This window comes from Wasmannia auropunctata, unplaced genomic scaffold (assembly GCF_000956235.1).
Source record: "Wasmannia auropunctata unplaced genomic scaffold, wasmannia.A_1.0 LD334880.1, whole genome shotgun sequence".
Taxonomy (NCBI): domain Eukaryota; kingdom Metazoa; phylum Arthropoda; class Insecta; order Hymenoptera; family Formicidae; genus Wasmannia; species Wasmannia auropunctata.
Window position 1 is genome coordinate 976,199 of NW_012028010.1, and position 11,924 is coordinate 988,122.

At 39.6% G+C, this 11,924-nt stretch overlaps 1 protein-coding gene across 1 annotated transcript in view; it reads left to right on the top strand.

Annotated features, from left to right (window-relative positions):
• Positions 1 to 11,924, top strand: part of LOC105457931 (synaptotagmin-7) — a 112,084-nt gene that overhangs the window by 97,989 nt on the left and 2,171 nt on the right. Inside the window, exons 3-7 of the mRNA XM_011702902.1 lie at positions 153 to 164; positions 4,593 to 4,776; positions 6,026 to 6,166; positions 9,998 to 10,145; positions 10,692 to 10,801. Coding sequence (XP_011701204.1) covers positions 153 to 164; positions 4,593 to 4,776; positions 6,026 to 6,166; positions 9,998 to 10,145; positions 10,692 to 10,801 — 595 coding nt within the window. The remainder of the gene's footprint in view (positions 1 to 152; positions 165 to 4,592; positions 4,777 to 6,025; positions 6,167 to 9,997; positions 10,146 to 10,691; positions 10,802 to 11,924) is intronic.

An 11,924-nucleotide genomic window follows, 5' to 3' on the forward strand; every position in this document is an offset into this window, starting at 1 on the left:
CGCTCCGCTCCCTTGCCGATGTCACGAACTCTGTCGCTCATTTCGTCGTGCGGCGTGTTGTGCCTGTGTGCGTACGTGTGTCCAGTTAATTAATTAATCACTGATCTTTTTCTGTTTCATGCCCCGTTTCACTGTAACGAACGGAACCGCAGAGCGCAATTAGAGTAAGTATGAGCGACTTGTGCGACGTTAAAATGCGACACTTTTAACGAACGATTCATTGTTCTATGCTGCGCTTGATTTAACTTCTTCTCTTCCCTATATCTTCTCTTCCGATTTCTCTTCTCTAACGGATTACACTGTCCGCTGTGCGTGATCGGCGCTACTTTAACTGCGTAAGTAGTACCCCATCGTCTCCGTCGGAGGAGAAGCTTCGTTTTTTATGGCTTCTTTCCGTCTTGTGCCCGTCGATGAGCATCCGATGACTACGTACTACGCGACCGCGCTGATGTTTGTCTTGTCTGTAGTCGGCGTTTGTGTTCACGCCAAACTCCACACTCTCTATACTACTTTTCGAACTTACTCTATGTCTTCTATATGCCTGTCTGCTACCGTATACTGTCAAGCTCTTTCTCACCGTCTACTTAATTAGTAGTGATAGCGCTTTCTGCTCGAGGAAAAGTCCAGTTCAATCGGTGTGTCCCGATCGCTACTGGATTTACCTTATTCTTTACTCTCGGACCGCACTGTGTTATTGTTCCGCCTGCATAAATACACGCACAATACATACGTAAATACACGCCTGTGCCGTCGAACAGATACGAAGGATCTTGTTTATACGGCCAGCGACGTCGGACTAACAGCATTTACGATACAAATGTTTCTGCTGCTGACGTCACATGGATATACAATTTTTCGACATTTTTTAATAGCTTCGAGTCCAACATCATTCGATCGTGTGTTACAATAATGCTTCGGATGAAAGACGTTGCATGTACGAATAGGAATTAATTGTAACTGGTATAAAATCTTACTTGGACAAAGTGAAAAAAAAAGAAACAAAATGAAATCTCACTTAACGAAGTAAAAAAAAAAAATAAAATCTCGCTAGACGAAGTAAAAAGATCTCCAGGAGAGTTCTCCGTAACAATTCTGTACTTTTATTTGGAGTTAAAGTAATCTGGGACGAAATTAATTACGATCGATATTAATTACGACGCTGGAGGGACCAAATCTGATTTCTGTCGGTGCTGATTTTCCTCAGACGCGACTTCCTCATTATCGCGCGATTCTCTCTTTCGGATTCAGAATTTTTGAACGCGAGTTCGCGCATTATGCTATTTACGCGGCAAGAGCTGATAAATAGCGAGTACACACCGCGCGGTGAAACTTCTGCCGCACTGTTCTCATAAAACTTAGTTCCGCGAGCGCGCGCGGTCGCCATTCACTCACCGGGCTGGAATACAATGAGCCTCTCCAGCTGTGCATCCGCTCGGGACCGGTTGAATCCTGTATACGGTTTCTAGTTACGCGTTGTCGTGGCACGGCTGAAAACAACGTGTCGCAGGCGTTTCCGTTATCGCCCGGCACGATTTACCTATTGTATCGCCCTTAACCTTTTGCAAATGCGCTTAAATGTCGCGCACACTTGCCGCGTTAGTTCGAATTACAGATCCGAAACTCTCTCGTGCGCCCGGCACAAGCGCGTCCGGGCGGTTTGTGAAAGCGGTGTCGGGGGGCGAATCCGTACACCTAAATTTTCCCGTTTGCCCGCGGGGTATATTAATGAGGCGGTGAAGTCTTACGGTAATTATCGTCCGTGACACAGTTGTCGAGAATTGGCTGTAATATTGAAACAATATCGAGCAATTAGCGACAAATCGGAATTTGCAATTAACGGTTAAATCGCGGGTTATTTTGATTGCAGAAAGTTCGTATTTTAAGGAAGAATGTCTGCGATATATAAAGTTTCGTAAGATTTACAGCGTCGTCCCATTTCTGCTGTATTATATTTTTAATAATGGTAGACTCTTTTTGGCTAATTTAACACTAATTTGGGAAAGAAGATTATGTGTCTTTTTTACCCCTTGACATTTTGGAATATTCCGTTAGATTGAAAATAATAACTGGCAGTGATAATTAATAAATTTAATTATAATTTATTTGATTTTATTATTGTATAATTTCGCGAATATATATTTTAATTAACATACAAATTAGGATGAGGAAATTAGTTTTAGCTTATGGGGGTTAATGGTTCCCAATATTTTTTAATTTTTTAATTCTCTAAGTCTCTCTTTCATTCAATTTCTTGTAAATTGAATACACGTATCATCTCACCGAATTCATTCTGTATCGGAACACAGAGACATGCAGGCAGCGTAATTTTCGTAGGGATAGAGACATGTTTAACACTCAGCAAGTATCTCCCAGCGATGTAGGGCGAGTCAACGCGCATTTCGTCAATATTAGCAAAATTTTCGTGGTCCCCCTAAACGGAATCTTAATTCCGTCGTGTGGTTCTCACTTCGCAATTATAGCGTTTCGTTTAAAAGAAACGCATATCCCTGCGCGAAGTAGCAATTTTTGTAATAAGTCGTTTTGATACGCGGCGACGACCGGCCATCTAAATTTATGCCGACTGCTGTGTTTCCAAGTGTCTCGCGATGCACTCTCCTAATATACATCGACAACGGGGACGTTCTTTCCGTGCTCGGATTTTCCCTCATTCTTATTTATGAGTTATGAATAGAGAATCGCGGTAAATAAGAGAGCTCTCGCCGATCCGGTGAAATATATCCGTTGCGCATGAGAGCTCCCTTTAATCGGATAAAAGGAATTTATGCGAATGTGTATTTCTCCCTTTTCGTGTACATACAGGTGAGAGATAGACGTTACGGTTCAATGACGTGATTGATTTTCTGTGAAATGCGTAAAAAGCACGGGATTGCATTTTTTGCATTTTGCACAAACAATGTGGGTTATCTCGGCTGTTACGTCAACGCTGTGCAAATGATGTGAACGGATTTGCAGATTATTTAAATATATATCCGCACAAATTGGGGCTTATAGGTGAAGCATGCGAATGCTCTACGGGTATAACGAATATAATTGGTATAATATTAACGAACGCGTGCAATACGCGTTCGTTATGTCTACTACGGCTGATTAGCAGAATAGTTTTTCACTTCGTTTCGTTGGAGTTCGATATACGATATTAATTTGCATACGGTACGTATGAATAGTTATTCTTCAATGTTCTTGCGTGATTTATACATTCATGGAAGCTTGAGCACACATTATGTACGATCCGAATACTTCAATATCGTATACCTATAACAAGAGCACACCTTGACATTGCCGAATGACGTAATCACCTTACCTTTTGTGAGACTTGCGATAAATCCTTTTTACCCCATCCGTAGAGAACAGGCGAGCATTTCTCCGTACTTGAGCAATTCTCAGCCTGCACACTTGCATCGATTTTTTTTGCCCTTCACCCCCTCCCCTCTTTTTTTTAATATACATGCCGTAAATTCATTTTTTCTCCTGCCATGGCTTCAGCCGTTTCTGCACAATTATGGACGCTCCGCAGTCGCGACTGGTAGTAAACAGCAACTATTAATAAGCCGACGACATGCTGGAAGCGTATCGGCTTGCGTGCCTGCGAGAGAATGCTGTCTCGATTAGCAGCATAGTGTGCTCGCAGTAGATGCGATACAGTAGTCGGAGCGATAAGATTTATCTAGATCCCTAGGTCGCCTATTATGCCTAACGTACGTTACAGAAACGTATCGCTGGGATGTACGTTGTCACTGTTGATAAGCCTGTGCATGCATCACAGAGAGGGGGGGGGGACGAACAAGAACCCCCCTGCCATCCCCCCCTCACTGTCAGCAATCGAGCTTCGAATCAATCGGGCCGGTTTCTAAAGCGTTATCTCCACTGCTGCAATGGCAATATTTATCTCGTTAGATTTTTATGCTAATTTAGCGTCGTGTAAAACGAAATGGGGGGCGGGGCAATTGTCAGAAGCACAATTTGTGGGCGATAGATGTAATTGTATGAACGCTCGCACAGGTCGTGATTGAACGAATCGCGCAATTTCCGCTCTTCGTGATTCTTGGATTAATTAATCGGATATTTGATTCGATTGAATATTTAATATATTCTCATAACAATATTATAATACAGCTTAATAATAAAAACTATGCCGTGCGTGCGAGTTGGAATATCTGTTTGTTGAGAATATATAGATCAACGTCTTGAAAGGAATTTTGTAAGAAAAAAGAAAACGAAAAGTAACGTAAGATGAGCATGAGAAGCTTATTCCCTTTAGTAATTACGTAAAAGAAATGATATGACAGTAACGACAAGTATGCCACATTTAAAATGAATTATATATCACATTTAAACATTTATGAGCCTTTCTTGGTAATAATTAGACCTTGGAAACTAATAAAACGAATAAACATTGTCAAGTGTCGCTTTGGTATCTCTTCAACGCTGTCCCAGGCGATTCTGCGACGACACCGCTCTGTTTAGAAGTGAGGGGAGACGAGAAGAGGAGAAAAGAAAAAGATGTGACATCGAGAGTGAATGCGAAAGTGGACGACGTAACGAAACGAATTTCGTGTCTTTTTTTTTTCCAGGACGACCGGTAGTCCCTCTAGCAAGTCTCCGGCAGGTGGTAGCGGCGGACCCGCGAGCGGCGCGGCAGGAGCAACAGCGGCACCAGGAAGCGGCGCCAGCAATGCCGGAAGCGCGGAACCCCGTACACCCACCACCGGGCCGCAGAACAAGCAACTGCAAAATGTCAAAGGAGATCACCCCTCGGTAAACCCTCTAAAGCTCATCTTGATTTTCGACGCGACGACGTCGCGGCTATCAATTATGATAACGAGATAATCTCAAAGACCATCGCAAAGCACACCTCGTACAATCCAATTTGCCGTCTCAGATTTCAGGATGGAAATTTATCTGCAACTTTATATACCGTATATCTTGATACATAATGTAAATATATTTTTTATATATGTATTTTTTTTTAAACGTGCTTTTCTGAATTTTTTTTATAAAAATAGTTTACATAATTTTGCGATATATTAAACATTAATTTATAAATAAGATTCTGTTCTGAATTCTAATGCGAATTATACATAGTAAGATCCACGGTCCGAATTTCTGGTCCAAGAATATAAAAAAAAGGTGATCAAATAAAACGATTCTTTTTATATTTCAGTATAATCCTTTATTTCAATACGTTTTTTTTTAGAATGACGAATTAATTTTCCTACATTGCTAAAAAGATATTCTGAATTTTTGTTCTTAAAATGGTTTAATACTGTGGAGATCTCTTCGTCTACAGTCCCTCTAGTAATTGTTTTTATTTTTAAAATTGAAATTTAATTTGCGTGAAAAAGATTTATTAGTGATGAAGAAAGTATGGAAAGATTAATTCACCGTTCTAAAAAAATATATTGAAATAAATTATATTGAAAAATAAAAATATTTGTTTTATTTTATTATTATTTGTTTTACTATATACTTGAGTCAGAAACTTTTAGACCTTAAATTGTCCAAAATGGAGGACAATTATTTTTTTTAAAGCTAGAAATCAATCATCAAAAAGCAATTACTATTAACTCTGTATATGTAATTGGAAACTGCCATGATGTTATATTCTAAAAGTAAAATTGAGATTAATCGCAACAACGTATATAAGCAACATAATATTGTTTAATGTAGAAACTGATCTGTAATTACGACAAAATGCATTTACGCTCTTGCAACATAATTGAGTTGATATCGCACACATTGCAGCCTGATATAGAGACGGTGAATTTTCGCGTGTTGGAGACAAACGTGAAATTTAACGACAGTTAATTCTTTCGACCCCAGATCTCTTTTTTGTAATACAATTTTAAGAAAATTGCGTTTTGGTACAAATTCTCTCTCTCTCTCTCTCTCTAACTGCACGTATTCTTCCCAGCAAAATACATTTGAATTCTAAGAATCTCGAGGCCACCTCTTACAGAAACAGAAGAGAAACGTAATCATCGCATTGGCGATCTGTGTGTTGCAGAAAGCGTTTCTACAGAGCAGGTCCATCTCCTTGGTCGACATGTACATCGATAATTCGGAACCGAGCGAGAATGTTGGCCAGATCCACTTCAGTCTCGAGTACGACTTCCAGAACAGCACGCTCATTCTGCGCATCATACAGGTCAGTCGAAGTTTCGTACATGGATGCGCTTGCTGGAACTTGGCTCTTTGAAGCATGCCTGCCAGTCGTTTGCTTCGATATCGTCGTATTTGCGTGTGACGCACGCGTCGATCGCAGGTGATTGGAATATAGTTACGTTTCATTTGAGGGGAACGTAATAATATGTCAATGCATGGCGATGCAATTTTATGCAAAATGTAAGGAGACAAAAATCTAATAGCAAGTAATGAGAGCCTAAAGTTTTCGGCTTAAAGATATAAAAAAGAGAAAAAAATGAAGCTATTTTTATTTGTTAATGTTATTATTCTTTATTCTAATCTATTTTTTAAAACGATGAATAAATTTTTCTGTACCAAAAAATTCCGAATTTTTGTCTTTAAAGTGAGATGACACTGCGGATATCACTTCATCACTGATCAATTTTTTTCCTCGCAAATTGGACTTCAATTTTGAAAATTGTTTTTTATTTTCTAACTATATTTTATTTTTATAATTGAAGTCCGATTTGTATGTTCACAAAAAATGTATTCACGATGAAGAAATAATCTTTACAGTGTTAAATTATTTCAAGGACAAAAATTCAAAATATTTTTTAGTATAATAAAATTAATTTTGTTTTAAAAAAATGTATTGAAATAAAGTGTGATTAGAATAAGAAATGAAAATGATCGTTTCATTTTATTACATTTTATATTATATATCCTTGGACCGGAAACTTTTGGACCTTACTATGTAAAATAATTAATCAAATCAAAATTCGAAGAATCGTTATTACGTGGCTAAAAATCGATCGTTTACCCCGACTGGTAACGTTCGCGTTGAGAGCTCGAGACGCGCGGAACAAACATATTTAGAAATAAACATAAAGTGGCATTCTCGAGTTACTCCGCGTACAACCGTGTTTTTTATTTTTACGTAAACAGATTGATGTCGCGCATTTCTCTCGTTGTCAACGCTTGTCGTGTCGTTCCGACACGAGTCGCGAAAAACCGGAAAGTAGATACGGCGCATTAGCTTGATTTTTGATCTCGCTACGCCACACGGTCACGTCGATAAGGGCCGTCATAAATTGTCGACGCGCGACACGCGCGTTGCCACGCCGAAAAATGTATCTGTACGTGCACGAAAATACGTATATCCCTGGTAAACTGGGACGTCATACATTACTTCCTGTTACAGCGCGGACGGAGGGAAAGGGGGGCACTTTTGAAACTCGTCGCTCGACGGTCTCGCGGAAAAAGCGGAATGTTCAACGCGAGACGGGGACTTTTGTTGTAAACAAACGCATAAATTCTTTCCAAACGCTGGACCGCGTTCGCCTCGCGCGATTTAATCCGACATTAAGCAAAACACTCGGGGCCACCCGTTTTCTTTGTTTTCCAACCACGAAAATTATCGTGCCAAGATCTCGAGGTGATTTGCAGAGCATCCCACTGAGTACATCGTTCATACGACTGTACATATTAATATCGATGTATGTTGATATGCGTACAACATTTTGTATCGTGTACAATGCGTTGTTTGCAGCTTTAACATGTGACTATTTTTTATTTCGTAGGGACATGTAAAATTGCATTATTATTACGAAAATGTAATATTAATTTCTTCGTGCAACGAGGATACAACTATGTATACAGTATGCCACTTTTAACGGAAAAAAATTATAATGAAATTGCGCGTAGCATTATCGCGCAGTTTATCAAAGAAGCATGCCGTTAAAAGTTTTATTTCTCACTCAATTTGCATCCGACCTCTTTTCCTTAGCGAATATTTAATCGCTTCGTTGTTGAATTATTTAATAGAACGCTTTCGCGTATTGCAACTTGTTTTTTATTATATATATATATATACATATCTTTTTTTTTTAACAACGCGTCAAGTTATATCTATAAAATTATTTAAAACGCGACTGTTTTTATTTTCCACATCATCTCGTTAATTTACACGAAATTTGACGCGTGCACAACATGATTTTCACGAGGTATCTCTCTATTTTTCCCAACTATTCAGTTAATTTCGTCCAAAATGTGTTTTTCGCAGCTAACGCGCATCATAAACGACCCGGAATGTACCCCCGATAGCGGAAACATCCGCTAGCTTCCGTCCTTAAAAATTCCTATTTTCGCTCGCTCTTTCGGTCGTGTCTCTCGTGGCGTGAAAATTTGTCGCGACACCTCGAAAAGTTCAGCCAAGCGTTCACCAAAGACATCGCGTTTATTCCATTCACGTTCAATATCTTCGTAATTTGTAAACGCGAAGAAATTTCTCGTACAGAAATGCCTCGTACATGTCGCGAAATTATACGTACATGTCGTAGTTGGAAATTTTGTCAATTTGGAACCAATTTTCCTTTACAGAAGGTTAGCGGAAATTTTGACTGAGCGCTACTTCTCCGCTTGTCATCTTTGAATTTTCCTTTCAATTATCAACGTCAATTATATTTTATTCTAAATATCAGACTTCCGCGTGACAGCTTTACGCCAAACTTGGAATTAAATGAAGATTAACGATTTGTTTAATCGGCAGGATGTAATTTATCTCGGATGACCCATAAATAAAAAAAAGTTACCTTTGCAATCACGTTCGCGCGGGAATTCTTTTCTTATTAGACTTTTCTTTCTTTTTTTTTGAACCTCCTTGTAATTTCGAAGTTTGTTCGTAAGTTTGGCGATACTTTAAATGCACGGAATCGTTCTTCGCGCCCGAGAAATTTGAGTCGGCATAATGACATTATGAAGTTCCGAGAAATGGTCTGACAGGCAAATGAAAAATGACCCGTCCACCTCCGGCGTAAATGCCTTCAAGGCCACGAGCGACTTTTCAAACCGGACTTGGGCCATTGCGGAAAGTTGGAAAGGGGGCAACCCTTTCGGGCAGGAGCTTATTTTTCAAAACACAGGCGGCCATCAAGGCCGTTAAGGGCTGTGTTATTGATTTTGCTTGCCGTCCACACATATAAGCTCCCATTAACAGCATCGACTGTGTTGCGCAGACAAGAGCCGCTCGTATGCTCACAATCTGTCTGAGGACTAGTTATATTACAACATAGAAGCTGTTGCGCGCTGAATTCTCTTACGCGCACACACACACACACACACACAAACACATACACATCAGAGACTTGAGAGACTTAGACGAGAGCTTCGTAAGATGCGACGGGAACAAAGACGTGTATCTCCGGTCGAGTCTCCGGTAGACAAATGCATACGTTTTATAACATTTTGAACGAAACAACAGTTATTTACGTGTGCATATGAATAAAGCCGGATTTCAATGTCCATACAGGTACCGCACATTTTTATTTTGACATATACGTCATATTTCATGTTATACGTATAGTATATGGAATAAAATGTTCTTCCTTCCTATCTCGGATAGGAAATACGAGTACTTTCTATTGCGCATTCTTTGCGAGTCGTATCACTTAAAGCGGCTCAAGTCGTCACTTTCCTTGCCATCCTTTCTTATCCTCTTAAAGATATAAGAAAGGAACTTATTCTGCCGTGTTTCTTCGCTTTTTAGTCTGTTCGTTCGCCGCAAAAAAATTTCAGGCGATACGATACTATACCCTGCCATGCATACGATATGTTCGAGTGGAAGGGATCCGGGCTCTTGTTTACAACATTATGCCGCGGGCTTTATGCGTAGAGTTGCATGTGCAGGGAGATTTGTGTACATCGAACTTCACTTTCCGTGACTTGCCGGCGCGAAAGTACACGTGGAAGTGCATATTCCACGGTAATCGTGGGAAGCTTAAGGGGCGATGGAAAGTTCGTTGTTCCTTAAAATTCCATCCTCCACCTCTCATACCGATTATCCGATTTGCTCCAGGGTAAAGACCTGCCGGCGAAGGACTTGTCAGGCACTTCCGATCCGTATGTACGTGTGACGCTGCTACCGGATAAGAAACACCGACTCGAGACGAAAATCAAAAGGCGCACGTTGAATCCGAGATGGAACGAGACGTTCTATTTCGAAGGTAAGTACCACGATGCACGTCCGGCAATTGCTCCTCGCATCGGTCCGCTAAACCGTAACTCTTCCTCTCTCCGCCTCTCCCGGAGAGTAAACACGGCGAAGGAAATAAATGCAAAGCAATTTTGCTTCGTGCGGTGTGCGGGTGGGGTGTGTAAGACGGACGACATTGTATCTGATTGCGTTAAGCCGATTTAAGAAAACCGCAGCGAACCGTAACAATCTGAAAATAACAAAGCGGCCTGATACAATCTTCCACTTAGAATTAGATCTGCGAGATAAAAATTGAAATACATGTAAATTTCCTACATCTGATTTTCCTTCGTGGACGAAGGATGAATTATACGTCGAAATACGTATACGCTTTTGAAATGTTGGCACAACGCGAATGTAATATTTTGTTGATGCAAAAGACGGACTGCATTATACAAATTATGAAGAAAGATGCTTATCGCGGGAACAAAGTGCATTAAATTTAGATACGTAAATTGATAAACAAAATTGTGAATATAGCGAAGTATGCGTATTTATGTGTCCATTCTTTTCCCAGGTTTTCCCATACAGAAGCTGCAGAGCAGGGTATTACATCTACACGTCTTCGACTACGATCGATTCTCGAGGGACGACTCCATAGGGGAAATGTTTCTGCCGCTTTGCCAGGTAATTTGGCGAGACGTGCCTGCTCGCAATTTGCGCGGTTCAATTATTACATGCGGTGGATGCGGATTAAGGGATTCGCATGCTACGGCGATAGGATTCGCGACGGATGTGTGGAATCTGACGTGCTGCACGTGTCATGTTCTCTCGTCTCGCATCTATCCCGGAATCGGCTTTCAAATTCTTATCTCGTAATTATTATCCGTCATCCGTGAAATTATCGTTTAACAAACAAATTCATCATCGTGGAATTGTCGTTCGAACGAATTGGCTATTGCATTAACTCTTTCGGAGAAACAGCGGAGCACAAAAACTTGCATAAAATCTGAAAAATACGTACTTTTGAATTTTTAATAATGATTAATAACAAAATAGTAAAACAATTGATTTATTTTAAAATGAAGTGAAGTTACAACAATTGAATTATAAATATTTATAATAACGTTCTAGAACAATATGTTTTTAAACGAGCATTAAATGACCATTATATGGCCGTTAAATTATATAATGGCTATTATACATAATAGCATTATTAAATATATCATTCAAATAACAATATGATTTTTGTTTCAAAATATTTCATATTTATGTATTGCAATGCAATATGAAAATGTCTTATTCATTTAAATATTGGATATTTATTTATGTGTCTTAATGTATTCAAACTTACACCGTTTTAGATGCTAAAATTTATAAAGACAAGATTTCTCCTTATGTATATAAATTTGCTTGTGTGAAGCTTATTAAGTAGTACAATTTTGAAGTAGATCTCTAGATCCCTTTGGAGATAAATTCTTAAAGTAGATGTTATAAGATCCGTCGAATTTCTGACATTATTTTTTACGTATGTGAGCAGAAGGGATTGATTTTTAATTTGTTAATTGTGTCGGGCAATCGCACAACAACATAATTCTAGTTTGATATCAATATTACCGAGCGGTGGATTAATCTGCGCGCACAATAACACCGGGGGACACGCACGTGTGATAATTCTATCCTATGCACACATTCATTTCCCAGGAGCAATTCGTGATACATGTCGGCATTGCGAATCGGTTGTTGCGCGAATCTCACGCGCGCACCGCCTTCGCACATGGAGTACACACACACACACACACACACACAC